The 24569-nt window shown below is 35.2% G+C and overlaps 1 protein-coding gene across 3 annotated transcripts in view; it reads left to right on the top strand.

Annotated features, from left to right (window-relative positions):
• Positions 1 to 1180: 1180 nt before the first annotated feature.
• The window catches only part of ARHGAP29 (Rho GTPase activating protein 29), a 47004-nt gene continuing 23615 nt past the window's right edge, over positions 1181 to 24569 (top strand). For 2 of the 3 annotated variants that reach the window (XM_070941183.1, XM_070941181.1), the window contains exons 1-3: positions 1181 to 1334; positions 3980 to 4318; positions 23751 to 23894. In XM_070941183.1, the coding sequence (XP_070797284.1) occupies positions 4060 to 4318; positions 23751 to 23894 (403 nt within the window). In that variant the 5' untranslated portion in view covers positions 1181 to 1334; positions 3980 to 4059. Of the gene's footprint in view, positions 1335 to 1850; positions 1926 to 3979; positions 4319 to 23750; positions 23895 to 24569 lie in introns of those variants that run through there. The other variant, XM_070941182.1, reaches the window with a different exon arrangement.

The following is a 24569-nucleotide window of genomic DNA, read 5'->3' as shown; positions in this document are numbered from 1 at the left end:
TTATATTTGTGTTTACAAGGACCCCTTGGAAAACAGCCTTATGGAAAGCCAGATGGATGTCCCATCTTTGGTGCAAAATAGCCATGGACCAATTAAGGAGAAGCAGCATGTTCAGAAAAGTTCAAAGTAATAAATAGGAACTGGGGCAGATCCCAATCTCTGACCAAGTCAGCAACCACATGGTCAGTGAAGCATGTCAGATTGCACCCAAGGGCGACATTGTGACAGGGAAAGAAAGAAAAACGACTCAGGATGACTTTAAGCTGCTTCAGATACCCGGCAGGGGATTAGTCAAAGCCAATGTCATGAGGCCATGGAAGACAAAATGTTATTAAGGGACGTTTGTTCTCTAGTTAGGGGAGATGAAGGATGAACACGTGGAGCTTGAATGCCTTATTAATTATACATTTCTGATCTGCCACAAAGAAATCAGCCACGCACTAAAACGCAGGATTAGAGTTCTAGAAAGATGCTCGGGCTCTTCTGCATAGTTGACCATGGATGACAGAATATTTCTGGATTTTGGGGAGCCTTGGGGAGATTGAACGAGCTAGCTGGCCTGCAGGGAAGATGTGTTCGACATTCTCCAAATACTAAATAAATGGCTATACCACGATATTTTAATTTCCAAACGTGGGGAAGTGTGGAGGGGGGGAGAGGAAGAGAGGAAATTTGAAGCTCGTAAGCAAAAGTTAACATTAACGTTTTGTTTTTTTTTTTAAAGTTCATGCACCACAAAATGAGCAGGGTGGTTTTTGCATCAGCCGCAGGACCGAAACGTGCTCTCGCCGCCCAGGAGTTTGCATTACACCCCGACCCGCTGTGTTTTCGTTACTTATAACGCGGCAGCCTCTTTTATCGGGCCGCGTACTGACCAGGATCCTGACAACCGTGCGAACCAAGGAACGGAAACGGCGCCGCCGCCGCTCTGAGTTCCACCAAGCGCTCCTCTTTCGGCCAGAACAGCGTCTGACGTCCCCGCCCCCCCTCCGTACCTGCTGCCTCTTTTGCAGAAAGCCACGCCCCGGGGGTGGAAAGTACCCAATGGGAGACGTCGCTTTGAGAGGAGCGGGGCGGGTTCAGCGTGCAGGGCGGGACTAGAGAGAGAGAGAGAGCGAGAGAGATTGGGGAGGGTGGGTGGTGGCGGCGTTAGCCAGTCCGGCAAGGGCGTCGTGTGAAGGGAGGGTTGAGGAAAGGCTGAGTTCAATGGACGGAGGGGATGCAGCGGCTCCTGACGCTGCTTGCTTTGCCCGCAGTTCCGAAGGCGACGAGTCCGCTCCTTCCGAGCCGGCTATAGCCTCGTTCTCCCCGCCACGCCTCAGCCGGTCTATCGGGTAAGCAGAAACGAGTGGGGGCGTGGGGAGGGGGGGGGGAGAGGTTGGGGTTGAGTCGTCCGAGTTCGCGAACGTCTTGCTGTCAACCGCGCGCGCGCCCCCTCTCCCCTCCCCTCAGTTCTCTTCAACCGCGCGCAGTAACGGCAGCGCAGACGGAGAGAAAGCCTGAGGAGGAGGAGCAGCAGCGGCTGGGCTACCTTCTGGCCTCGCGAGTAAGGGCGTCCGTCGCTTCTCAGCTCGGCAGCCGGTTTTGAAGAACCGTCCGTCGCTGGGTTTTGGGACTTGTTTTTAAAACCACTTTCCCCCTTTCCCCCCCGTGTTAAAGGAAAGGGGGCGTATTCCCAGTTCCCTGTTTTTTCCGCCCTTGCCTGTTGAGTTTACCTGATAAGTTTCTTACTCTTCCCCTCGACCTCCCTCCCTCCCTTCCTTCCTTCCTTCCTTCCTTCCTTCCCTCCCTTTCCCCTCTCCCCTCCCCTGTCCTGTTCGTAGCCCCAGCGTCCCCTTTCGGTTGTATTTAAATCCGGAGCTTGAACCTCAGTGGGAGGAGAGGAAACGTGCGATTTGGCAGCTGACTGCACTTGCACGGGCTGGGTAAGGAGAGCCCTAGACGGCCTGCGGCGCCTGGGGAAAGGAAAAAAAAAAAGCCAAGGAAAAAAAGGGGGTGGGGTGGGGGGAAATGAATTTCGGAGGGCGAGCGTGTGTGTGTGTGTGTGTGTGCCCGTCCGCCCCGCGAGGAATGCCAGCTATTTCTTTGAAGGGGCGGGTGTGTAGCCAGGCGCCTCCTTCCCTCGCTGAAACCCGGGAGGGTTTACTCCTCGCTCCCTGCGTGTGTATTTGTCAACAACTATAACTCTTCGGCCGGGTTCCTTGCCTTGCCTCTCTCTTGCCTTTCGTTTGATTAAAAAAACCCAGCTGTCCGATTCTCCCTTCCCTTGTAAACCCTACCGGGTAGGTTCGTTGGTCTTGAGAAACCTTGCTGCCTTCTGAAATCTGCCTCCACTTCTGCTTTTCTCAAAAGTTACGGTGGTTGCGAGAACTGGGAAGTGAGCTTGTGGGTATGGCCAAGAGCCCCATCGGGAGGAACGCTAATTCTAAGGGAACGTACAAGATAAATGGGTCCTATAAACTGATAAGACCTTATTACTTTGGAAGGAATGGAGGCTTCCCCCCCTCCCCCTTAGGGGCGGTAGTTCTGCTTCTGGATGATGAAATATAAGAGGGATTTCCCCCCTCCCTCCCTCCCAAAATATACAGATCAGTGCCTTAGGGCCTTAACAAGCTAAGGAAAGGATTTATACTGATTATATATATATATATATATATATATATATATATATATATATATATATATATATATATATATATATATATATAATTTTTATATATAGAGAAAGTATTTTATGATAGTTGCTGTCCTTGCTTGGATAATTGTAGAAAAAAAGTTATCTAATATTGTGTAAGGTAGGCATGAGCTGGACAGGAGATTCTAAAGCGTGTTTGTGTATCTTAAAAAGTTGTCTTTTATAATGTGGGTTGAGAGCAAGTTTCAATTAACAAGTATGAGAGGAAGCATTTTACATATTTTAAAATGAGCCTGATTCTAAATAGGACCTGCATATTTAGGATACAAAGCCACAAGAGCTGTCTGTGTTGAGCAAGTTTTGCTTGTCTCGCTAGTAGTCATTATGTTTTAAAAGAGGGAAATAGTTAAGTGGAAGGATAAGATTGCAGAATATTATTCTGGCTTTGAAAACACACATAGGAAATTAAAGAGTTTTTGCACAATATAGTTTAAAGAGAGCTCCTATCTACCATCATCTTTCCATAAAGTTAAGTGCATCAGGATATGATGTTGACATGGCATTTTTTTTATATATTAGGGTATGATATCATGTGTGTGCCTAAAATTAAAGAAGTGTAAAAGGTTCAGAGAATTTTTCTTTTTTCAAAGAATGCAAATATACATGTTCGAGTATTAGCTAGAAAGTATTTGAAATTTCTATTTAAGCCTTTTTCTATATTATATATCCCCTAAATATTTTAACTGAATTCTAATTTAAAATACTACCTTCTTCATAAAATTGAGTGGCATATTAAATAATTATACTTACATTTAATTTGTTACTTACTTTTTATAACCTAAACTGAATGGCTTAAAATAAGATTTGTAAATAGCTATATAGTAAAAACAATATATATATATTATTATAATGTGTCTTAAATTCTATTTATAAGCTTGAAGGTGTTCATAGGAGTGAATTGAATTGAATCACATTGGAAATGGGAGAAATCATGGTTTAAATATTTATAATTTTTTCTTTCATGAAATCTACAATGTTGGGCTTTTGCAGGTGCTTCAAGTTACCACTTGAATGAGAATTTCTTAAACTTTGAGATATGCTTTTTAATATTTCTAATTTTAGAAATATTTACGCTTAGATGTGGAAACAAGTTTAAAATGACTTTATAAGAGTGTAAGTTAGATACCAACAATTTTGTCAAAATTTTAAATGGCACCATTCGTCTTGAACTGAAAAATATTTTCCAATATTGGAAAAAGTTTATCAATAATGCAGCTCTTGAATAATGTTCAAAATCATTTTTTTATAGCTGGCTTAAGTTTGTTTTTGTTTTTGTTTTTTCAGATCTCTGTTGCTTGGCAGATGGACCCTAAGTACCACTGAATGTTAGCTCTGGAAATTTCAAAAGCTCTGCAGTAGCTGGGATGTTGCGACAGAACGGTGACAGCAACAAGCGTGGTTTAGGATTAACTAAACTGTCTACCTCCAATTTCTTCCCCATCTCTAATACAGGAAACTGGGGGATGGGGCGCAATATCAAAAGTAGTTCTCTGAGCAGCATTAGCTCAAACTTTGACGGCTATGACAGCATGATTGTGGATCCAGACTATATCATGCAGCTGGTGAACGATGTCAGAAAATTTGCAGATATTCTACTGAATTTGAGAGAAGCCATTACTTCAGGTATGTCAGATACTTCTTGGTAACTTCTCATTTTATATGTGTACTTGTAGCAAAGTGTTTAGTAAAATATGACTCTAGGAATGTTAAGGTGGAACAGTGGTAAACTTCTCTAGGGTATGTTTGTAATTTACAGGAAATTGTGGCTTTTACTTTGCTAACTTCCTGTGTGAAACATTGCATAGGAACTGAAAGTCAGCAATGAAGGTTTTGATTTAAATGGATTTCTCATTGCTTCTTTAGCTTAGTAATACTTTCAAGTATGAATGGCTTTCCCTTATTGTCACAGCTTTGACATTTTACTTGAACTTTTTTTTTATTAAAATGAACTACCTTTTCAAATCAAAAATTGATAAGACATTTTTGCCACTTACTGCCAGCATATGGAAACAGCAAATGCCTTTTGACTGTGTTTTCTCCTTAGAGGGAAGTAGCTTATTATTTTGCTACTCAGAAAGGAAGGATTTTGCACAGTTTGGGCATAATGCTAAACTGTAGTTTAATAGCACTTACAGATTGTATTGTTAGAAAGATTTCTTTTTTAATTTTGAACATTATAAAATATTTATCGCCAGTTATTTCTATTCTACTTAGTCTTCTTATGTAAGTGTAATAACTTATGTGTTAATGTATCTGTGGGTTCTGAGAAAACAGTAGTTTTCCTGTCAAATGAGTCAAGAAAGGTGGTTGGTTAAATGCACTCTATATGAAAAGATAAAAATAGGCAATTGAGGAATAAATCTCTGTCTCTCTCAGTTGGTGAGGCTTTCAGATTGAAATACCGCATATTCTTTGCAAAGTAATTAATGAATATCTTAAACTGAGCAGTGTATGTATTTCTTAAGAATATAACCACTTTGTGCAGCATGACCTAACAGGGTTGTTGTGGGAAAAATAGAGGCAATTAGGTATGTTTGCAGCCTGTATAAAAAGGTCAGATAAAATTATAATAGATCTTCTGTAGTTTTGAAAGAACTATCAGTGACTTAAGGTTTCTTTTGAGCTGTTAACAATTAAATTGACTTTATTGATACAATTGTCAATAGACAAACAAATACAATCTCAAAATACATTTGCACATTAAGTTACAACCAATAGCTTTTAAACCTCAGTGGATGAGTTCAAATAACAAAGCAAATAAAATCCACATTATGGCTTCAAATGACATGTGATTCATATCACAGCATTTGATATTAATTCCATACTGTAGTTCTTGCCTGTTTCTCTAGATTAGATGAACATGGATGACTGTATTTTTAAATTAAAATTTTAATTTGTACACCTTAAGCAACTTGATGGTACTATCTGTAAAAATATTGTAGAGATTGTATATTAGTGAAATAATTATTTCACTGAATACAGAAGAACTGCTACCAAAAGTTCTAATAAGTTTTAACTATGCTTTCAGAGACTATATTACTTTTTGGGGAGCTTGTAAGCAATAGGCACCTTACAATTTGGGAAGATGTTGTATTTCAGAGAAAAAGTCTTCATGCTGAGGTGAGAATCATAATCAAATATGAATTTTCCCTAGAGAAAATTAGAGCCTTTGGGCAAATCTGAATATTGCATAAATATTATGCAAGATTTCTGTGTATTACGTTCCATGAATGTTTGGATTTTGAATGGTTTTGATTATGATCCTATATATTCAGATCAATAAAAATCCCCCTAAAAGATACATTAGTATCAAAGGGATTATCTTCTGGGTCTACTAATGGCAAAAAGTCAACAATATAATGATACATGAAATAATGTGAAGGCGGTTTTATGCTAATACTGATATATTAAGAGGGATTTGAGTTGCAATTAGCAATTTCTCCTTCATACTATGTAGCTGCAAAAATTAATTTAAATTATTTAGTTTGAATACCATTAAATATAACAAAAATGCTTGTTTGAAATCTTGATTTTTTTGGTAGGCTTATTTCTGATAAACTACAATAAATATTAAGCATAATTTGATGAGATGGATACTATGAGAAGTTATGATTAAGCAAAAATAGAAGCACACATTTCTGAGCATATTATGAGCCACGGTGGTGCAGTGGTTAGAATGCAGTACTGCAGACTACTTCTGCTTACTGCTGGCTGACTGAAATTTGGCAGTTCAAATCTCACTAGGCTCAAAGTTGACCCAGCCTTCCATCCTTCCGATGTGGTTAAAATGAGGACCCAAATTGTTAGGGGCAATATGCTAACTGTAAACTGTTTAGAGAGGGCTGTAAAGCACTGTAAAGTGGTATATAAGTCTAAGTGCCATTGCTATTATAGTGAATAAGAAAATGGGAGTGTGCAAAGATAAAAATGCCAACAAATTGTTTTGTTATTTAATATAGATTTCTCCAATTGGATCCCTCTGAATACTTTAAGCTACAGCAACCATTGTTGTCACCATTACAAATTTACTAGACTTGTAGTAACAGTCTCTTCCTAATTTGTAAATTTAGTTTGTGGTTGGATATAATTTTTTAACCTTATTCTATAGTGCCATTTAAAAAAATTAAAATGCAAAAAAATTCCCTAAAGCTATGCATTTTGAACTGAGAATTGCATTGTAAAATCCACTATTAATGGAAGTGTAGGAAAAACTACTTTGGTAGATTTGCCTATTTTGTGCTTACATTCAAATATATATGATGATACTAACATTCTTATGTATATGATTTTGGTAACATTGTTTTGTTTGATGATGGCTGCCTATACTTTAAAAGTGTGAAGACATTTAATGGAGCACTGAGTGCTTTTTTAATCACTAAACAAATATAACCAACATGATATGTATTGAAATTAGAATTTACTATATAATGGAAACAATTGGTTTTATAAAGCAAATAAAAGAATGATCAATTTGTCTGAGTGTTTTTGGTGTGTTCATGAATAGTGGTATTTTTTCAGGCTTGAAAAAGTAATTTGGAATTTGTGTTTCCAGTTTTTTTCTCAGGGAACTCAAATCACTTCTGCATTTTGATGGTTTTATAAGGTATATTTAACATGGAATATATGACTTTATCTGAGACCAATTAGAAAAATTCATAAGTAAACTAAGAATTCAACATTGCTTTCTTTTGTCCAGGTGGATTCTTTGGCTGGTGCTTATCAGTGGTGCGCCAGATATGACCTCTTAGGGATCTTGATTGAATTGATTCCATTTGATATAGGTGGAAAAACAATGTTACAATGTCTTTAACTATTCAATTTGAAATTAAAAAATAATTTTAATGAAACTAAATAAAATATTAGTTTGCTTTTAATTTATATATATATAAAAGCCAAATACCACTCACTCATCATGAAATCTCCAGAATGGTAAAGCCTACAAACTTGAAATTTGGTACGTATGTTCCTCTTGGATTCTAGGTGCTCGCTAAGAAAGGATTTTTCGAAATGACCATCAAATCATTAGTATTTCAAATACAGTATTATATTCACATGCTCTAATGCTAAGGAGTTAGACGTTCTACTCCCCCTCCCCACCTGAAAAGAACTCTTCCAACTGCCAGTTGCCTTATATTAACACACTCTGATGCTATCCCTTCCATAAACTGGGTGTGGGCGTGGTCAGTGCGTGACTCATCCGGCCTGCGGCCTGGGACATTCTACTCCTCTTCTTTTCCAACTGTCAGTTGCCTTATATTAACACACTCTGATGCCTAAAGTTTCAGGCTTTAAGTGTCAATTTATCACGCCTGATCACAGTTTTGTAGCGAAGCACGGGCATCCAACTAGTTTTAATATATGAAGCAAGTTAAAAATCTTATACTGTCTAAGCCATTCAGATTGCCTCAAAGCATGAGATGGGCGGCACATAAATTTAATAAAAAATAAGTGATTTCTTTTAGACTGAAGGCTAAAATACAGTAATCTGACATCTGTTGGAGAGATTATCACTATGTGCTACCTCCTTCAGGAAACTAGTGGGGTTCTCAATCTGCTGAATGGTAGACATACAGTAAATGCAACATTTAGTGGCAGTTGCTGAGATGGCATCTTGAATTCTACTCTGTAGCTTGTGGTTTGCCCACCTGTATTCTAAGTAAATAAAACGTTTTCCGACCTCTGGGAACTATCAAATACATTATTGTGAAATAAGCAGTATTTAAGATCACAGGTACTCATACATGGCACCCAATTTTAAAAATATGCATGGGGTGCTGAGAAAAATATCAATGCCAAAATTGTCTTTTTTGCCAAGATACAGAAAGGTGCATTTTCCCAAAACGCATTAAAATAACAAAAAGCACATACATACACAGCATATGCAGACAATCTTTGCACATGATAATCCCTCAAATATTGCTTTACAGCATGCCAAATTTAAAGTCAGGTGAAGCAGGGAATTTATTGGCTGCCAAGTGACTTACCTCTTTGCAATAATCTACATGTGAATCCAGGATGTTTTCTACAGTTGATCTTAATTGTCAGAAAATCTAAGACTAAAACAATCTCAGTATATCAACTTTTCTGTGTATGTAATTCTGATTAGAGAGAATAAACGTCAAAGGAGGACCTATTTCAAAATGATGTCTATATCTTGTAGTGGGATTCTGGTACTATAGTTTGAAATTTTGAAATGTGATAATAAAATATTGCTGGCTACCCAAGGTAATATTTGTCTCCTAACCCCAGCAATTCTTTTTGATTTCTGTGTGGAGGATTATCTATGCTATTAAATTATTGACAATTAGATTAAAAAATCACTTTGTATAATCCACGTTCAGATATTTAAACAGTTATAACACAATCTTATCACAAAATTGTAAAAAAAATTAATGTGCAGTATTGCAGTGGGTCAGTAAATGTATATGAAAACAAAATCCTTTAAAGTAAATGCAGTGTATATTTAATTTAGATAATAATCTGTATTTCTTTGTGAAGTCTATCCAACTGATTTAAAATTATGACCATATCCCCTCCCCATCACATATTTTGCATTCCTTCAGAACAAATGTTCACTTGTTGCTATAGTGTCAAAGATCAACAGTTGGTTAAGGGTATGTTTCTTGAGCAAATTCATAAAGTATTCAAATCAAATTCTGTGAAGGAAGTTTAATTTTTCCTGAATTTAAAATAGCTTGTTGATCAGAAAAATACATATTTTAAATCAAACTGTTTCTGATTTTACAATGGACCAAATGATGATGGTGATGGTATTGGTTTTCCCCTTCTCCTATGAATGAAGTAGCATTGAACATCACCTATATTACAATTCCAAAGAATGTCAATAATGTTGCTTTTTGAGCAAAACATTATATGCAGAGCACTCCAAATATTGTTGATTCTTTTCTTTCCCCCACCTACGTATGGGACTTGAAATTTCTGTAAAGTACAGCATAATCTGAAATATCTGTCACTCAGGATGGCCAGCTGCACCCTTGAAATTAGTTTCCTGGGGAAAAAAAATAGTGATATGATCTGCCATTTTTAGGGAGGAAATAAATAAATAATAAGTTTAAATATATTTAATAAAGTTGGGGAAAATACCCAGTTGTAAAAAAGATAATCCCTGTTCTGCCTCTTTGTGTGAAACAATTTGTCTACTGTAGCCCATGAGAAGAAAAAAACAACCTGTACAAAGGGTGATCCTGTAGCCTACAAAAATGGATTTTTCTATTCTAAATGGTGTCCTTAGAGATAACAAAAATAAACCATACTACTGAAGTATATTTTATGTTCTTTCATTGGGATAAATAATAAATACTGTATACATTATATGAACTTCTGTTTGGAAAATAAGACACTGCAAACTTGATACTCCCTAAGCATGATGAATTGACTTCCCCCAAAATAAGACATCCCCTGATAATAAGCCCAATCAGGCTTTTGAGCACATGGCAATAAGGCCAAGTGCTTATTTCAGGGTTCAAAAAAATATAAGACAGGGTCTTATTTTCGGGGAAACATGGTAATATTTGTTGCCCCACAATAGGGAAATAAGTGGGAGACAATTTTATATGTGTAATTTAAAAAGCAGAATATGTCTGCCCTGACCTTTGGATAGAAAGAACAATTTGATTCTATCATATTCTATCGAAGGATGATAGAATATTCTACATGCTATTGACTTTTGTTCAGTGGAATTGAAATAATGTTTTAAACAACTTTTAAAATACTTTTAAAAATTTGAAGTTGAGATTAGAATGAAATAATATTTTGTGATGTCGGCATTATTTGCAATAAATTGGATTAGGGTTGTAGCATAGCATCAATGATGCAGCTGCATGTTATGCACATAAGTAGCTTGAAGCTGTTGTTTCATAGCTTTGTAAAGAAATCACGAGGAAAGAGATTCAATGTATGGAGGATATGGATATCAGTGCTTAGTTATTTGTGTTTTGATTCTTTGCCACAAATTGCGTTTTCCTAATAGCTGCCTCTCTCTGGAGTGTATTTTACTAACTCTCATCTTTCAAAAATTCCTCACTATTGGCCATGTTGGCTGCACCTGCAAGAACATATTCAGCAATTTATCTATCTATCTTATCTATCTATCATCTAATCTATCTATCTATCTATCAATCAAATTTGAAAATCACTCATCTCACTTACAGAGCGATTCTGGGTGGCATACAATTAAAACATAAAATTGAAATTGTGAGAGGTAGATGCAGCCTTCAAAATGATTATTCTATATCGTCAGCTTTAGAAAGTGAATAGGACTTTTGAGACTTTGGAAATACCGTATCCATAATTGACTGTAGTAGCATTTCTCAGAGTAGTCTGTGGACCCCCAGGGGTTCCTGAGATCTTTTCAAGGGCTCCCTGAGGTCAAAAATATTTCCAAAATAATATTAAGATGTTGTTTGGCCTTTCCACTCTTATTGTCTTAGGTGTACAGTTTTCCAAAGATTACATGATATTTAAAGATGTCACAACTCTCACAGCTAATGTGTAGTTTTGTATTCTTATGTTACCTAGAATTTTCTGTGATGGTAGAAAATTTAGGTTAAAAATATATGTATTTTCAGAAATCAACTCTGTTTGTTCTCAGTATTCCTAGTGTACACTTATTAGGTACTTTATATCTGCTATAATCTGTGTAATTTCATTATCATCCAAAAAATGGTTGTTTTGTAACCCTGAGGTTTTCCTTGCAACTATACAGAAATACAGTAGTAAGTAAGTATATCGTGTTCTCTTATTTTGCAATAATATTTTTTTAATTTTATCTATTTTTTTTATAATTTAAGAATGTAATATTTTATTCTATCAAAAATAGAATTTATAATATATTTTCTTATATTTAGAATGGATCATTTGCTTAAAAAACAAGATTACAAGATTCACTGTCTTGTAATGATAGTGTACTACAACTGCACTGACTACACCTGAAAATACTGAAAAAGTTGAAACTTGACATATCTCTGACTCATGGAAGGAAAAAATCTACTCCAAAGAAACTGGGTGAAGCTGTAAATAAGAAACTAGTATGATGAAACCTACCGTATCTTTCCCTCATATTTATAGCTGCTGTTAATTTACCTTATTATATCAGGCAAAAGAACATTTTGAATAGTCTTAAGATGCAGTTAAATTGTCATGTCATTGTGAGACCATTCAGAGTTTAAAAAAAAAGGAATCAAATATTTTAAACAGACATGATAAGCTCTTTAAAAGCCAAAAATTTCAAACTAGAAATTAAAGAGCCAATTAACACTTCTCACAGAGTAAGTTACCGTGTTGTATTGGCTACAGAAGCACACAAAATAGTTTGAAATCTTGTGGAAGTGACATTGCTGAATGCCTGTTGGATGAAAAGAAATAATGAAAAAAATAATTAAACTAACGTAACTGATTTAAATCTAGTCTGCCTTACAAATGGAAGAACCTACAGCTGTGGTGGGACTTGCCATTTTGCTTGTATTTATCTGGCACAAATTAATAATCAGAGAAGATCTTTCATATGAATGCTTGCAACAAGCAGAATGGTGCAAATGTATTCCAAGACTTGAATAACTTTTTGAATCCCATCGTTTATCCTGGAAAGGCAGTGGCCCCAAACTGTACTAGTAGTCATTGTATTTTTTGTCACCACTCACTTGTGCAGGGGTGGGGGAAGCCAATTTCATTTTAAAAAGGCCTTGATGAAGCAGTAAAAATTATTAGTTTTATTAAATCTTGACCCTTGAGTATGTGTTTTCTTTTTAATATTCCATGTGGTGGAATGGAAAGTACATATCGAGTGCTTCTGCTGCACACCAAAGTACAATGCTTACGCTGAGAAAAAGCAAGTGTGTTTGCATTGTGAGTTGAACTCTGTTTTTTTTTATGAAGCATTTTTAATTGAAAGAACAACTGACAAACTCTAATTATTCAGACTTGGTATTTGGCAAACATTTTCTCAAAAGAGGCCTGTCACTTAAAAGAAAACAACAGTATTTAAAATTTGAACTTTCAAGTGAAAATTAGAATTCACAAAAGCTTGTATCAGCCACTATGAATTTGACAGCTCCCCAACATTTTAAGACTTTTCTGATCATATCAGTGGTGGTATTAATGAATGTGATTTTTTTTGGTATGATATAATAAAATGGGCCGACATTTGGAAGATTTGCATAACTTAGTGAACCAATATTTTTAATGAAATGGGTCGACATTTGGAAGATCTGCATAACTCAATGAACCAATGTTTTTCAGATGACTAATGAATGATGTTACAGAATTTTACATGGATAAAAGATCCATTTAAAGCACATGATAAACCAATGGATTTTAATGCAACAGACTACGAAAAGTTCATTAATATAATTTCAGATTCCACATTACAACTAACCTTTAAGAAACTATCATTTGTCGACTTTTAGTATAGTGCCAGAGAACAATATTCAGTTACCTAAAAAATATCCAGTTACCTGTTAAAATAATCTTTTTTCCAACTACATATCTCCGTGAGACCAGATTTTTTTTCATATATTTCAACCAAAACAACATATCACCACAGATTGAATATAGAAGATATAATAATCCAGTTGCCTTCTATTAAACTAGACATTAAAGAAATTTGCAAAAATATAAAACGCCAGTCTTCTCACAATTTTGGGGGAAGGGAAATAGAGTTACTTTAAATTAAAAATGATTTATGTTAACACACAATGAATTATTAACCAAATAAACTCCTTTTTTCAGCAAAAATGGCGTAAATTGAGTCACTTGACTGCTGGATGCTGCAAACAGCTGTAAATGCAGGCTGGTTGCCAATTGTCTGAAATGTCATTTGCCTGCAGGGGAGGGCAGCCATTAGAACTTTGGAATGGTGTTGTAAGCCAACAACCTATAGGACATCTGTAAAGTCACTAGGAATTGAACTTGACACATAGGGAAGTTTGTCTTAGCAAATTAAAACTCAAATAATTAATATACTGTGCATAATAGGAAAGGCTAAATCATCCCAGTATTTCATATCATAAATTTCAGTCATGGGTTTTCAGACTTCAAAATGCTTCCACAGAAAGTTTGGAAATGCAGCAACCTTTCAGAAATTTAGCAAATTTTCTAGAAGTAGAGAGCACAAACCCTAAATTGTAATCAAGAGATTAATGTGTGGAGCTGGCAGCAAAATGTTATTTAGTTTGACAGTCCAGCTTTCACAGCCATATGTTACAACAGGAAAAACCATATATTTCGTAAATTCATAATACACATGTTTTTGTCCTTTAATATTTTGTCAAGGTTTGCTATAACCTTTTTTCTAACTGGCAAGGATTTCTTTTCTTGGCTAATGTCACCAAAGTTTTGAGTCTAGAAAGATAAGAGTACATTGCTATCTCAAATTTGTATCTTTTACTGGGCTGATAATAAATTTTACTTCCAAGAAGAGGTTCCTTAAGTCTTCCTCATTTCCAGGGATCAAAGAGCTTATTGAAATTTTTCCTAGCAACTTTAATATCAATTTCAAATAAAATTTTATTAGTAACCATAATTCAACAGCACCAAAAATAGTAAAATGAAAAATATTTAGAAAAATTGAAGTCAGTTAAAACAGAGAAGACATATTGGCTATATGTGTTTATGAGAACTGAGAATCCTTGAGAAATGATTATAAAATATTTGCGCAACAAAGTGCTTGTTGCTTGTGTGCACTTCAGTTCTTCCTCACAACTTATTTATTTGCTTACTTAAGTACTTATTTCTTAAGTACTCAGTTCCATTCTTCATCCACTTCTGGTTTTCACGGATTTTTCTTTTTTTCTTTTTTCTTATTGAGCATCTTAATCCCCTTTGACTCTTGTTTTTTCTCATTTTTCCCAACATTTCTTCATACTTCTGGATATATTTCAAATGTTGATTTGTCAGTACTTGCTCTTACATAACATTTCCATTGTTTTAATCACACATACATTTGGCAACAGAAGGAGCAAGTGTGGCCTTAGATACCGAGTTTATTACCAGAGCTTGTGACTAAACAGCTGAAATAATAAACATGAACATCAAAAATAATTCAAACTTTATCATAAATTACTTTTTGTTGATTTTTAAATCTATTTAATATTTATATGTTAAATAAATATTAAATAACCAATATTTATCTAGTATTTAAAATAGTTTCTCTTTTCAGTATTTAGTATAAGATAAATACAGCCAAACAGATAAACACATTTATTTTTGGCTGCAAACAGCCAAAAATAAACCCAATATGGGAGCAGTAGAGCACTTTTGGGTTTTTATTTGAAGGAATTTTTCTTAAAAGTTTTTACTAAACAACTGATCTTGAAGTAATAGGAACAATTATTTTGTTCCTGTTGATTTGTCTTTTGAGGATATAGCACCTGTAACTTAAGTGGAATTTCAGAAGTGACTTATAAAATAATGAGATGTTTCTGTCTACACTTCTGACATTTTGGTCTTTTTCCAACTCTTTATTTTTTAACTATTTTGTTTAATCTTTATTGCAATTATGACTTTCTTCCTTAACCAGCTTATTGTGTTCACTGAAGTTCTTCAATTCTTAGATTGCTTTTGAAAGAAGTTCTGTATCTTACATTTTAATGTTCTAAAGTAGTTTTGTAAAGTAGTCTTATGTGTGCTGTTGTTTTACTATATAAATGTGTATACTCTTCTTTGAAGGTTAGAAATGAAACAAGATATGCTCGTCCAAGGCACATTCATATTAATATTTTTGAGCCTTTGCTTGATGCAGTAAAACTCTATAATTTAATCTGAAAAAAGAAGCATTTTACGTAATATATGCATTTTACATAATTTTTTTTTTTGCAACAACTTCTCTGTGTATAGGTGAGACGAAGTATGTCATTTGTAGCATTAAGGTAGGCAGAAATGGAAGATAATGAAATTGACCACTGTAATAACAAATGAGGAATGATGATAAACACATCTGCTTATCCATGATTTATAGGATTGTGTTAATTTTGTGATGCTCATTAAACAATTTAAAGGAAATGAGAATGAAGTGTACAGATCATCACTTGAGAAAGTAAGTCCTGACACAAACATTTATGACATTGGAAACTCTAGATCACGGGTGTCAAACTCGCCGCATCATGTTGCTGTCACATGACGTATCACAATGTTTTTTCCCTTCATGGAGCTGGGTGGGCATGGTCGGCACGTGTCACATCCTGCCCACAGGCCGTCAGTTTGACATACTTATCTAGGAATTTTAAGGGAATTTTCTCTTTGATATTGGCTTGAAATGATAAGCTCATGGCTTTTATTTGTTTCCATAATAATATTTTGGAAATGATAAGCTCATGGCTTATCAGTTGCTTCCACAGTAATATTTCAGAATTATTCAGTTACGAATTTTGTTTCCCCAAGTGGCTAATTATTGTAGTCCATTCTGATTTTTTATATTTTCAAAATTGGAATGATTCAAAGTACAATACAGATGCAATACATAGATTCAGTCAAATTGTGAATTAGAACGAATTTATTTATTTATTTATTTGATTGATTGATTGATTGCTTTAGACTGATTCTGTGGCTATATTAGATGAAGCAAGATAACTGTGAAATGATCTAAGTTCATTATGAGTTTTCTTTAAACAAGTTGATGGGAATGAATGCTGCTACAATATAACAGTACTTTTAAATTTTGCTTCTTCAGTATGGGCAGAGAGAGGTCAGAGGCCTCCATTTTTAAACAATCAGAAAGACTGTTTTCTTCTTGGCAACAATCAGAAATTAAAACAGCCTAATTCCAAATTCCTGTATGTAATCTTCTATAATGCAATATATTTCTCACAAAAAGGTATTGTTGCACTGTCTGCAATTCTCATAACATTGCTCGCTGAAAAACAGTAGGGAAGATTAATGAATCTTTTGAATCTTTTCAAAACTGGGATCAGTGACTACAAAACAGTGCTCCAGTCAATCTTGAGGCTGTATCACTCAATTTTGACTGAGGTTAGAACACCTTGCTCAAATTGCGGAATGGGATGCCTTAAAGACTTTTGTAATATATTTATGAAAATATTTTGTAATATTTTCATCAATTCTTTGTGTGCTTACTGTTGTGTTTCTGAGAAATTTAGCATTCACAGTGAAAAATGAAGTAACCATGAACCAATTGGTCAAAGCTGGGAAATGAAACTTCAATATATAGCATATTCAAGTAGCATTAACGGGAGTAACATTTCTGGAAATTGTTGCATGGATTCTTAATAAGATAGATTTCAGTGTGCATTCTGTTTTATACTGTTTAAAAATGTTGGAAATTGAAAAAAATCTTCAGAAAAACTTTTTATATAAACAGTTCTGAAGATTTAGACACTGTTGATTACAGATAGACTTAAAGCAAGAAAGAAATGATACATAGAATTAATTTACAGATTACTGCAGTTTGTTAGTCATAAAAAGGACTCACATTATTTTTACTAAAGGGAATAATGGATTTTGAAAGCCTTCATATGAAATTCAGTATAAGATTTTTTTAGCTTAAAATGTTTCAGATATCTTTTCATTTGCTCTGTAAATAGCAGCTGTGTTTTATTCATTTTTGTTATAGTTACAATCAATTGAGTAGCATTGTGGCGTAGAGGTGGAATTCTTACCTCACAATCAGGAGGCTGTGAGTTTGAACCTAGGTAGCGGCAGATATTTCTCTCTTTGGGCGCAATGAGTAATTGTCTGCTGCGAACTTCACATAGGCATCAGGAAGGGCATCTGCCTAGTAAACATTCAAGCTCTGTTCAGTCACCTCCGACTCTACCCCGATGCAAGGGATTACAGAGTTGTTAAAAGAAAAAAAAATAGTTACAATCAGTTGTTACTTTTAAAACATTAAAACACTTAATTCAAATGGGATCAAAGCATTATTACAGTCATGGCCGTAAATGTTGGCACCCCTGAAATTTTTCCAGAAAATGAAGTATTTCTCACAGAAAAGTATTGCAGTAACACATGTTTTGCTATACACATGTTTATTCCCTTTGTGTGTATTGGAACAAAACCAAAAAAGGGATGAAAAAAAGCAAATTGGACATAATGTCACACAAAACTCCAAAAATGGGCTGGACAAAATCATTGGCACCCTTTACTTAATATTTGGTTGCACACCCTTTGGAATAAATAACTGAAATCAGTCGCTTCCGATAACCATCAATAAGCTTCTTACACCTCTCACCCGGAATTTTGGACCACTCTTCCTTTGCAAACTGCTCCAGGTCTCTCTTATTGGAAGGGCGCCTCTTCCCAACAGCAATTTTAAGATCTCTCCACAGGTGTTCAATGGGATTGAGATCTGGACTCATTGCTGGCCACTTCAGAACTCTCCAGCGCTTTGTTGCCATCCGTTTCTAGGTGCTTTTTGACGTATATTTGGTTGGGGTCATTGTCCTGCTGGAAGACCCAAGATCTCCGATGCAAACCCATCTTTCTGACACTGGGCTCTACAGTGCGACCCAAAATCCGTTGGTAATCCTCAAATTTCATGATGCCTTGCACACATTCAAGGCATCCAGTGCCAGAGGCAGCAAAACAACCCCAAAACATCAGTGAACCTCCACCATATTTCACTGTAGGTACTGTGTTCTTTTCTTTGTAGGCCTCATTCCGTTTGCGGTAAACAGTAGAATGATGTGCTTTACCAAAAAGCTCTATCTTGGTCTCATCTGTCCACAAGATGTTTGCCCAGAAGGATTTTGGCTTACTCAAGTACATGTTGACAAACTGTAGTCTTGCTTTTTTATGTCTCTGTGTCAGTAATGGGGTCCTCCTGGGTCTCCTGCCATAGCGTTTCATTTCATTTAAATGTCGACGGATAGTTTGCTCTGACACTGATGCTCCCTGAGCCTGCAGGACAGCTTGAATTGCTTTGGAACTTGTTTGGAGCTGCTTATCCACCATCCGGACTATCCTGCGTTGGCACCTTTCATCAATTTTTCTCTTCCGTCCACGCCCAGGGAGATTAGCTACAGTGCCATGGGTTGCAAACTTCTTGATAATGTTGCACACTGTGGACAAAGGCAAATCTAGATCCCTGGAGATGGACTTGTAACCCTGAGATTGTTGATATTTTTCCACAATTTTGGTTCTCAAGTCCTCAGACAGTTCTCTTCTCCTCTTTCTGTTGTCCATGCTTAGTGTGGCACACACAGACATACAATGCAAAGACTAAGTGAACTTCTCTCCTTTTTATCTGCTTTCAGATGTGAGTTTTATATTGCCCACACCTGTTATTTGCCCCAGGTGAGTTTAAAGGAGCATTACATGCTTGAAACAATCTTATTTATCCACAATTTTGAAAGGGTGCCAATGATTTTGTCCATCCCATTTTTGGAGTTTTGTGTGACATTATGTCCAATTTGCTTTTTTTCCTCCCTTTTTTGGTTTTGTTCCAATACACACAAAGGGAATAAACATGTGTATAGCAAAACGTGTTACTGCAATACTTTTCTGTGAGAAATACTTCATTTTCTGGAAAAATTTCAGGGGTGCCAACATTTACGGCCATGACTGTAAATACTAATAAAGGAATATTTAGCTTTTGATAAAATGGATAGTAAAATAAAGCATCTGCATATTTTAAAAGCCAAATATTTAACTTTCATTATTAAGTTTAATTAATAAAACCAATTATTTGAATCTCGTAAATAGTGCCTAACAAAAGAAGACCCTGCTGATACAACTTGAATACTTTTCTCAATTGTATGTAATGTAATGTCAGGTCATTGTTTTGAAACTGGTAAACTTGATTGTAGAACATGTTTTAGCAGCTGTATGACCAGATTCTGTGTTTGAGTGATTGATAGAAATTAAAGACTGATAGAAATTAATGCATGTGTGGTAAAGATGCCATTCAGAAATTATATGTTTTAAATTAGAAAATAGGTAAATTATATTGTTCCCAAAAAATATAAGAATAAATAAGAGGAAAGCAAACTTGGACATCTATGGATGGAGCTGGAAAAAAAGCAGTGAATATTTCTTGACAGGTTTTTAATATGATCCATTTGCATTTGATAATCCTTATAAAATGAAGGTGAAATGCTTTCCTTATAAAATAAAATCAGAAAGCCAATTCAAAGATTAATACATGAAACAATTCATTAAGACATGTGGGATTGATGACCGATCCTTTCAAATAAGATCTTTGAGAGAGACATTATTATATCTGCCCTCCAGATTTGTAGATAGAATTTTATTATGTCTAGCAGGGGTGGATTCTAAAATTTTTTACTACTGGTTCTGTGGGCATGGCTTATTTTGTGGGTGTGGCTTGGGGGTAATGTGACGGTGGGCGTGGCCAACTTTTTTTTTTTTTTTTTTTTTTTTTTTACTTTTAAAAGCATTTTTTCTACAACCTTAAGAGGTTGCAGAAAAAAATGCTTTTAGAAGCTTCTGATGATCAGGCAAGTCAGCTGGGATTGCCAGAGGCTTTTAAAGGCATTTTTTTTCCCTACAACCTCTTCGGCCGAAGAGGTTGTAGAAAAAATGCTTTTAAAAGCCTCTGAGATTCCAGCTGAGCTGTGCGATCATCAGAGGCTTTTTAAAAAACTTTTAAAAGCATTTTTTCAGTTGAAGAGGTTGTAGAAAAGTAAAAAAAAAAAAAAAAAGCCTTTGATGAGGCTTTGATGGGCGGGGTAAGCGACCGGGCTGGGGACCGGTTCTGGGCGTGGCCAGCCAATGTTATTACTGGTTCTCCGAACTACTAAAAATTTTTACTACCGGTTCTTGTGAACCGGGAGCAACCCACCACTGATGTCTAGCATGGAAAAAAATGATTATTTGTGGAATAGACAGAATGTTAGTAAAGTAGCAGCCTAATACAAATAGTTTTCTGAGAAGAACAAATAATTTCTTTATAAGAGTATGAGCCAAACTTCTCTCTGTAGGTTGGAATTGGTATATGCCACTTTATTCCAGTGACATTTTGTACAATTAAACATTGAACGAAAAGCTACAATAATTTAAATCTTTCCCTGTGTTATTTTTCTTTGAGGAAGTTAACTTGCCAATAAGCAGTAAGGATACAAGAAAGATTTCCAGTATCTTAATTTATAAAGTCATACAATGCCTCTGTAGAGGGGAGACCTGTTTTGAATTTGTGGAAATATTTAGAATATAAGTGAAATAAAGCTTCATTCTTACACATTTTGTGTTGGCAATGTCTAATGCTCTTAAGTCTTTATACAGACAGACTTCTGCACCATAAAGCATTAGGCTTAGGACCTTTTTCTTAAAGAGCTTTACTGGTGCAGGAACTTGCAAACCAGGAGTGAAATCCAGCAGGTTCTGACAGGTTCTGGAGAATCGGTAGCAGAAATTTTGAGTAGTTCGGACAATGGCAAATACCACCCAGAGTGGGGTGGGAATGGAGATTTTGCAGTATCCTTCCCCTGCCATGCCCATCAAGCTACGCCCACCAAGCCACACCACACCCACAGAACTGGTAGTAAAAAAATTTGGATTTCACCACTTGCAAATTAAGGTAATGTGTTGGTGGATTTTGTATGTACATGATTTGTTCATTTGTTTCTTTGGTCCAGACCAATAATTAAAATACATCAAACAGTGCATACATACACACATTTAGAGAGCATATGAGTGCAATGAGCGTACAGGACGGGCCTGAAACAATTAGGAACAACTTCTGTTAGCCTTCTAATAGCTATTGATAACAATTTTGCAGTGTTTTTAGAGGTAACTAAAAATTGGTCACAAAAAAGGTACCCAAGATAGTCTTTTATTAAATTTTTCCATGTTGAAGATGATTGGAAGATAACTCCTTAATATTACATTTCCTTCACTTGCTTGATGATGGCACTCAATTTGCAGAAGAGAAAAATGAGTTAATAGTGGTTTATCACAAGCTTAAGTTTTGCTTGATAATTATTTTATGAATAAGGACACAGTTTCTTTAAGGAAAGTTGGTAGTAATGAAGAAATTGGTATTGGTTATAAATATCTCAAATGAATTAGAATATAAATGTTGTAAGACTGTCATTCCACTTGGTATTGCTGGTACATAGTTCATGTGGATTGGCTTTTATAATTGATTGTTGACTTTTGTTCTGGGCAATTATGATTAAAGCCTATAACTTAATTAATACTTTTTCATCTTTTTAAAGTGCCATAACACTTTGAAGCAGATTTTAAAGGAGTTTAAAATCATCTGCATCAATTTTAATTGTTTGATGTGTTTTCAATGCTGTTATTGGCTTTCATCCTATTCTGGTAAAAAAAAAATCTTTGCTTGAATGTTTTGCATATTAGAATAATGGAAGATTAAGTTCCCTTTTTCTGAATCCGGTTATAGAGACTGGATTGGATGTTACTACTTTAGAGTAGGTCAGAATCATTTAAAGAAATATAAATCATCCATTGAAATAAATGATTGAGTAAAAAGTACTCATAGTGATATTCTAGGAAAGATGGAAGTGTGTTAAAATAGGAAAAGATAGCCATTAAATGAAGTGAGGATTAGGATATAACATTAAATCAGGATTGCTATTGAAAATTTTTTGGTACCTGTTTGTACTGCTGCTGTGTCTTAAATTTAAGCATAAGAGAGAGCTTAACTTGATAATTTTAAAATCCTTCCGTATCCAAGTGAACTGTTATTTTATGAAATTAAGTATATATCTGTCTACTTAACTTTTTATTATATGAAATTAAATTGACATATCTGAGCTCTTCCTGTCAAACAGTGTGATCATCATTTTGATGCTAGATTTTAGATATTTTGAATCCTATCTATAGATTCTATAAAACGTAGAAAACAATGAGAATATATTTTAGGTTCTGCTACATTGTTAGAAATAAAGTTTTAGTAAAACAGATCATGTTCCTTCCTGTCTTTTGTGATATATAAATTAAGCACTGAATTACAGTAAGCCATGAGGTGATTTTTAATATACATCAGGGGTGTCAAACTCGCGGCCTCACTTTTTCATCACGTGACGTATCGTGACTTTCCCCCCCTTTGCTAAAACAGGGGTGGGCATGGCCAGCACATGACACATCTGGCCCGCAGGCTGCGAGTTTGATACCCCTGATATACATAGTGAGCTTGCATTTTGTCAGGATTTGGATTGTTTTCAAATGTTCCACTTAATATTAAAGTAGTCCAAGCCTTAAATGAATTGTCCTGTATATTTCAATTTCAGAAAAAGCAAATAGGGCAATAGTTATGTGAAAAGAATAATATTGTTTCTTCCCAGATCTGTACACCAGGCTTTAGAATCATTTAAAAGTATTTGATTGGCCACTTCTGGAGATAAAACATTCTATTAGTTCATACATTTACTTTTATTGACTAACAGCTTGCTGATTTCTTTCTGGTCAAGCTCACATTTTGAGTGCAGCTCTTGGATCACAGAAGATTGCCTATTAAGACATAAATTAATCTAGGTGAAGAAATAGAAGTCTTTAACTCTCCTTGATTTAATGAAAATAAAATTGATTCCATTTGAATATCTTTTTGCTGAACGATTATAACAAAAAATGCTTTTAATTTGGAGGAGAGAGAAAATCCATATTAGAACATCTGACATTTCCCAGACTCTCAGAAACTATGGCACACAGTGGCTAGACAAGTTCTTTGTTTCTGCACTTTTTGAAGTTTTAACTACATCAGTTAAATAATTAATATAGTTGAAAGGAATATTGTCTGCTCAAGGGGCAATATTTTAATTCTTCCATGGTTTCTCCAGAATACCTGCTTGTGCAGGCAGTGTTCCATTGCCACATGGGGGCAAGGGTGGCTCTGTGAACATCCATTGAAAAGTATGGTCATGCTCTAATTATTTATTGATAGTCTTTCCTGGAAGTTTACTCTCAGTTTTTAAATGCTGTAACTCCTATCACAATACTTTCCTTCCATACTTTTCTTTGACAGTATGAACTAGTTTATACTCTTAAAATAGCTCCTGTAAGCCTTCCATGTGACTAAGCCCAGATAACAAGGGAAATCATATTTGCAGCACTTTATGTGGATACTGCTTATCTATTAAATACTATAAAATTTTCTTTCCAGAAAATCAAAACTGTCGCCATCAATTTGTTCATGAACGTTTGGGTGAGGTACTTCGTGTATTAAAGGCAATAATTAACAAACATCCGAATCTTTATTCAGTTGATGTTCTAAGTGCTGCAGGTACAGTCATTGCAAAAGTCAGAGGTAAGAAAAATGATCCAATTATTTTATTGTGACTGTAAATTGGGATTAGAAAAAAATCTTTAAAATATAGCATCAATTAACACAAATTGAGATTCTTTTATCTGTGTACCTTCAGTAATTAAATGCCTTTTTTAAAAAATGGATTAAATTATTGTGTACTTCTGAATTTATTAAATACTCATATGGGTATTTCTTTCCATTTGATAATTCAATAATTGGTGTTTGTGGGGGGTGAAGATAGCTAAAGTATTTAAGGTATAATATTTTTTCAGAAATCGAATAACCATCCCATGATACACAACAGTATTATTTTCTATATTGCATATTTAAAACTGAAATTTAGGGAAATAATCTTACAAAGATCATATTAAATATTCATATCTGAAATTAGTTTTTAATCAGGTTACCACAGCCATAGTTATCTAAGATGGGGTGGGGAGGAGGGGAGGGGAATGCCAACAGATGAAACCACTAGATTCTACAAATACCTCTCTTCATGGCTCATGCTCTTAATTTTGTTGTAATGCTTCTGTATTATACTTGAATTGCAAAATATAGCTTGCTCAAAGTTTTGGAGGGGGGGTGTCTCTTTTTAGTGTTCCAATAATTTGGAGATTGCTACCACTTTTCTTTGTGAGATTTATATCCTGTCTTTTTTCCACTAAGCTCAAGGTA

The sequence above is a fragment of the Pituophis catenifer genome, unplaced genomic scaffold, assembly GCF_029215685.1.
Source record: "Pituophis catenifer annectens isolate HBS135680 unplaced genomic scaffold, rPitCat1.0.hap2 SCAF_3, whole genome shotgun sequence".
Classification (NCBI taxonomy): domain Eukaryota; kingdom Metazoa; phylum Chordata; class Lepidosauria; order Squamata; family Colubridae; genus Pituophis; species Pituophis catenifer.
This window is presented reverse-complemented; position numbering and strand designations above follow the sequence as displayed.